This window comes from Setaria viridis, chromosome 5 (assembly GCF_005286985.2).
Source record: "Setaria viridis chromosome 5, Setaria_viridis_v4.0, whole genome shotgun sequence".
Lineage (NCBI taxonomy): Eukaryota > Viridiplantae > Streptophyta > Magnoliopsida > Poales > Poaceae > Setaria > Setaria viridis.
Genome location: NC_048267.2, coordinates 22332812 through 22338598, shown reverse-complemented (window position 1 = coordinate 22338598; position 5787 = coordinate 22332812). Strand labels below are relative to the sequence as shown.

The 5787-nt window shown below is 41.3% G+C and overlaps 1 protein-coding gene across 1 annotated transcript; it reads left to right on the top strand.

The window, feature by feature from the left end:
• On the top strand, positions 1 to 3570 carry LOC117858838 (G-type lectin S-receptor-like serine/threonine-protein kinase At5g35370). The gene has a single exon (XM_072294180.1). The coding sequence runs from the start codon at positions 1374 to 1376 to the stop codon at positions 2298 to 2300; it is 927 nt and encodes a 308-aa protein (XP_072150281.1). The 5' UTR covers positions 1 to 1373; the 3' UTR covers positions 2301 to 3570.
• Positions 3571 to 5787: the final 2217 nt, after the last annotated feature.

The following is a 5787-nucleotide window of genomic DNA, read 5'->3' as shown; positions in this document are numbered from 1 at the left end:
CGCAGTAGTTAAAAGCATGCCTAAGGTCTGCTCTTGGATTTTCTTCATGGAAGATTCACAGGTACAGCTTGATGGCTTGTTTTGATTCATTCCTTTCATTCATGTCCTATATACACTACTGTGCACAAAGAAAAATATACTGTGGTCTTTGTAGTTTTAGGAATTTCAAAGTATGATAGATAAACATTGGATTGCTCGGATCACCAAAGCAACCACTCTGCTGTTGCTATCGATTCTCAAGATATATAAATCTTTCAGTTCAAGTATTTTTTTAGGAGAGAAGCTTCAATCTACTACTGGTATAACCTTCAATTGGATCTATTTAATGGCTTTTCCTAAGCTTTTTTACCCTGCATGCTTCTTATATTTCTGAAATTGTACTTCTAACTGTGATGTGTCTTCTGCCTTTAAGTTTTCATGGGGAGTAGAAATTACTTCGTAGTCCAGACTGTGGTGCTCTTCAGATATAAACTCGACTATGGGGGGGATTCTCTGATGATTTCCACACAATTCAGATAACCGGGGTGGGGACATGTTGGTTCCCTTTTATCTCAAAATTCTGAAGGTAAGATCTCAGATGGCCAAGCAACTACTCTACTATTATGAAGCAGAATCAATCTATTTCTATTTTGAGGATTCTTTAAGGAGAGAAGTATCCATTTTTCAGATGGCATATCTTCTGACTGACACACCAATGGTTTTCCCCCAACTTTTGCCGGCCATGTTCTTCTGTTTTTGAAAAATAAGTGTACCTAACTGTGTTTTCTCTTGTGCCTTTCAGTTATTATGCCATAGAGGTTATGCCAAAATCCAGCTTGTGACACTCTCTGACAAAAATCATAGAAACTGATTGGGGATTGATTGAAGCTCCATTATATCTCAAAATCCTAAAGTTGTGCCATATAAGATCTCAGGTGTGGGCTGCAAAGTTATCTCTTGATCATGCGTATAAAAGTCATGTCCATGCAACGTATTAACATGTTGATAGCCTTTCTTTTAGTGCTTCGCTTCCCTTCTCACCCCACTGTTGTTGCCCAACTGTCTACTCTAGCTTCCCCTAACTGTTGGAAAATTTTGAATATGCAACGCAATATACCTATGGATGCAGGAGGCACTAGTATGCTTCCTGTTCTTGAAAATAGTGGCACCTCGTATATAACGTTTTTTGGATTCTACACAAGAGATGGGCATTCATTTATTCTCTCCATAGTATTTTCGGGACCTCAAGCTCCAGTCATCTGGTCTGCAAACCCTGACCATCCTGTAGCCACGACGCCATTTTGAATTTCACCAGGGAAGGGGATTTGCTCCTACAGGATGGTGATGGCACCATAATATGGTCCACAGCAACAAAAAGCAAACTGGTTGCAGGCATGGGCTTAGATGTTACAGGAAACCTTGTGCTCTTCGATCAGAATAACTCCTCTGTGTGGCAGTCCTTTGACCACCCAACAGATACTTTGGTCTTGGGGCAATCACTTTGTCGGGGAAAGAATCTCAGTGCAAAACCCTCAAACACAAAATGGCCTGCTGCAAGGATCTATTTTTCTGCGGAGTTGGATGGGCTGCAGTACTCTTTCAAACCAGCAGCCTATACACAGGTGTTCCAAGCTACTACACCATCAACTTATAGAACGACAACTTGTTATGCATTTGTCAATGGAAGCCTTGGGTTCCCAGATAAAATTTTCTCACTACCATTAGCAAAATCGGTGCAATTGATGAGGCTAGAGTCTGATGGGCATTTGAGGCTTTACGAGATGGGGATACCTCACTTAGAATTGCTTATGGTGCTTGATGTACTAAGCATAGCCATGAAATTTTGTGATTACCCATTGGCATGTGGTGATTACGGTGTTTGCAATAATGGGCAATGTTCCTGTCCCAGTTTGAGCCATTTTAGGTTCCAAGATGAACGGCATCCAGATGCTGGATGCACACCCTTAACAAGCATCTCCTGCAACCATGTGCACACCCACCAGCTGATACCACTCTACAATGTTTCTTACTTCAGTTATGACAGATTCTTGTCATTAGCAACTCAAGGTACTCCCCAACGTGTCTGCATGCATTCTTGCTTAGTGGATTGCTCTTGCAAAGCAGTTCTTTTTCAGAAGTCCAGTTATCGTGATGATTATGGTAACTGCTTGCTTTTATCAGAGGAGAATCTAATTTTGCTTACAGAGGATTTAACAGGTCCCGTTTTGGCATTTTTCAAGATACAGGATGATCACTCAGAAAAGAGGACGATCATTACTGCTATTAGCTCCACAGTTGCTGGCTTTACTATAAGTCTATAACATTAATCTTTGTTTGTGCTGTCATATCGAAGAAGTGTAAGAAAGACGTGGAACCACTCTTTGATGGCATACCTGGCACACCAAAGTGTTTCTCCTTTTATGAGTTGAAGGTCGCAACCCGAAACTTCTCTATGAAGCTTGGAGTTGGTGGTTTTGGATCAGTCTTCAAAGGCACGATAGGCAAGGAAACCATTGCAGTCAAACGTTTGGAGGGTGTGGATCAAGGAATGGAAGAGTTCTTAGCAGAGGTCAAGACGATTGGCAGAATCCATCAGCTTAATCTAGTCAGATTGGTAGGATTTTGTGCTGAAAAATCACATAGGCTCCTTGTCTATGAGTACTTGTGCAATGGCTCATTGGATAAATGGATCTTCCACACAAGTCCAGTTTTCACTCTTTCTTGGAAAACTAGACGTAATTTCATATTGGCAATTGCTAGGGGTTTGTCTTACCTCCATGAAGAATGCGAGGAAAAGATTTCTCATTTAGATATCAAGCCACAGAATATTCTCTTGGATGATAAATTCAATGCAAAGGTCTCAGACTTTGGACTCTAAAAAATGATAAATAGGGACCAAAGTAAAGTTATGACTCGAATGCGAGGAACACGTGGATATCTGGCACCGGAATGGCTGGACTCAAAAATCACAGAGAAGGCTGACATTTACAGCTTTGGGATCGTGATGGTTGAAATCATCTGTGGTAGAGAAAATTTGGATGAATCACAGCCCGAGGAGAGCATCCATTTGATAAGCCTGCTTCAAGAGAAGGCAAGGTTTGGTCAGTTGTCTGATTTAGTCGACAGTGCCAGCAATGATATGAAGTTTCACATGGACGAGGTTATAGAAGCTATGAAACTTGCAATGTGGTGCTTGCAGGTTGATAGCAGCAGAAGGCCCTTGATGTCAACAGTTGCCAAGGTGTTGGAAGGTGTGATGAGCATGGAGGCCGCACCTGACTGCACTTTTGTCCCCAGTTTTGTGTCAAGCAATGCCCATATAGTGGGCTTAACTTCTTCCTATGTGCCTTCCGAGTCACATTTATCGGGGCCTTGGTGATACAACAACTGTTTACCTCTGCTTCGGTTGCTCATTTTCGCTTAATGCATATCTTCGTACCTGTTCTCGTCCATATGGACGCGGTGTAGCATGATATCTCCTATATAACCACAATAACAGGTGATCATTTTCTTGCTTTGTGAAGAGAACAGCGATTTCACCTGTATTATGTGTAGCAGATGTTGAGATCACGTTGGACATTGCCACATTGGTGACCAGCTATTCTTATTAACTCGTATCCCCTTGTTTGTAGCACTGATTATATGACAGGAATTTGATGTGTTTCTTCCTATTGGTATACTCTAATTTCACGTTCGTGAACAAGGCGTTTTCAGGTTTGACGTGAGCTTGGCAGTGTTAAGGACATAACATTACGCCTTACTTTCAATGCTAGCACTATCAAAGCTCGTATGCGTGAATTCTGTGAGTGCTTTGGTTGTTGGGTAATAGATAGTGATTAGACCAAACATTTTCCTAGCAGTGCCGGCTCATTTGCATTATCGTAAACCTGAACTGCAAAACCATAGTCACGCCCATTTTGGTAACTAGATGAATGCATTGACGCGCAAAGCTTAATGTGTCCGCTTGGCTTGTTAGAATAATAATGCACGGAAGCAACGATGATCTACCGAGACGATGTATGTGAGATTACACGTAACACTGGAGGCATGATATTTGTTGACGAGATTCAGCCAAAGCCTACATCCCAGGGGCATGAGTATGAGCACTCGTCTCCAAACCGTAACACTGGTCGCTTCGGGTTCCCGGCAATACACCACCACGCCCCTTGAGCTTATCGCTATGCCGTCATAGTTACAACATCGATCCTCTCATTTGTACGAGGAGCTCGGGTTATAAGAGTCCGACACATACTCTGGACCCTACTGCTAATACAACTCTAAGTCCAAACATAATCAACTAGTACGCGGTATTCGACACAATTCTAACATGGCTCTCTTTGCAGCTACGATAACACGGCAATCAAAGCCGATCATGCGTAGAGTCCTACGTTAGAAATTCATGAGGGCAACACACTTTTAATGACCTAGCTACTTCCTCTGATTTTAAATATAAGACGTTAGGCTTGGGGACAACAACTAATTAGTTCAAATGTCATATGTATCTAAAAATGAAGGGAGTACAATAATATTTATGTTAGTGTGACCCTATCTAAACCAGTCTGGCTGGCATATTTCAGTTTATTAAGATCTAGTGGGCGATCATGTATGTTTATCCTCTCTCGGAAACTCCTCCGGTAACCATATTTTAATCCACAGTTGGGATCTGTTCGACCCCTCGCTTCTGCGAGGAATTAGCAGCATAACGGATAGTTAAACAGGCCACCACTGAGAATTCATGCTTTGCAGAAATCAGTTCATGATCGGAGTACTTTTGTTCAAACGAGAATGAATGAAGCTGCTGCACTCTGCTTTGTGCCTCATCATCCTAATAGTCTGAACCGTCCATATATATTGTCTGTGATTTTGCTGTTTGCTCACTCTGGCCCAGGGTTTACAATTTCATTTTCAAGTTTTTTAGGTCATCGTTGAATTTCGGTGAAATTTTGCTGAAATATTTTTAGAACCTCCACCAAATTATAAGATTTTTTGAATTTTTTTGGATTAAAAAACTGATTAGTATGATTTATAGCTATACAACTATTGAGTTAAACAATATTCAACACAAACTATCGAAAACATGAGTCTAGAGTATTATGTTTACAATAAAGCATATGCTTAAGTGTAATGGTGAATTTCGCAATTTTCGTTCAGTCACCACTGAAATTCGTTCAATCACGACTGCCGCTGAAGATCCTGCTCAAGATAGGAAGGCGATAAGGTTTTTGGGGAACGTTTCACGCGACTGCTCACTCCCTGTTCTTCCACTACTTCCTCTACGTCCTGATGGCCGAACGATTGCTTCCTCTACATCCAGTCGAACGACTACCTCCTGCTACTTCAAGGAGTCCATTCGAGGGACTGCACTACGTATATCTTCCTACATCAACTTGTACGACTACATCGACTGAAGCCATCCCACGATTAGTATGACTAATCTAGATGGTAATGGCGCATTCGGTGCCTCCAGCATTGGCCCCACCCTAGGGTACATCCTCAACCTTTCTTGGTTCCTTTTGTTCTTGTTTATTAGAAGATTAAATTTGAACAGTAGCACATACCATATTGTTACTCAAGCACTCAATATAATCATGATATTATTTTACATGCTTAATTTTAGAATTAAAATGTACCAAAATTTGCCTAGATTTCTAACAATCTAAATACCTTATAATGTTTTTAGGCTTTTGGTAGCAAGTTTTGCTGCATCTATCGAGCTGGGTGTGTTTGATGGTTCAAACTACAAGCGTTGGCGCGAGAAGGTTACATTGTGGTTGACAGCGATGAACATTGTGTATATCGTACAGGGGA

What these genes read in the sequence shown, in the direction of transcription:
- LOC117858838 (XM_072294180.1), top strand. Translation starts at nt 1,374, where the DNA reads ATGGGCTTAGATGTTACAGGAAACCTTGTGCTCTTCGATCAGAATAAC.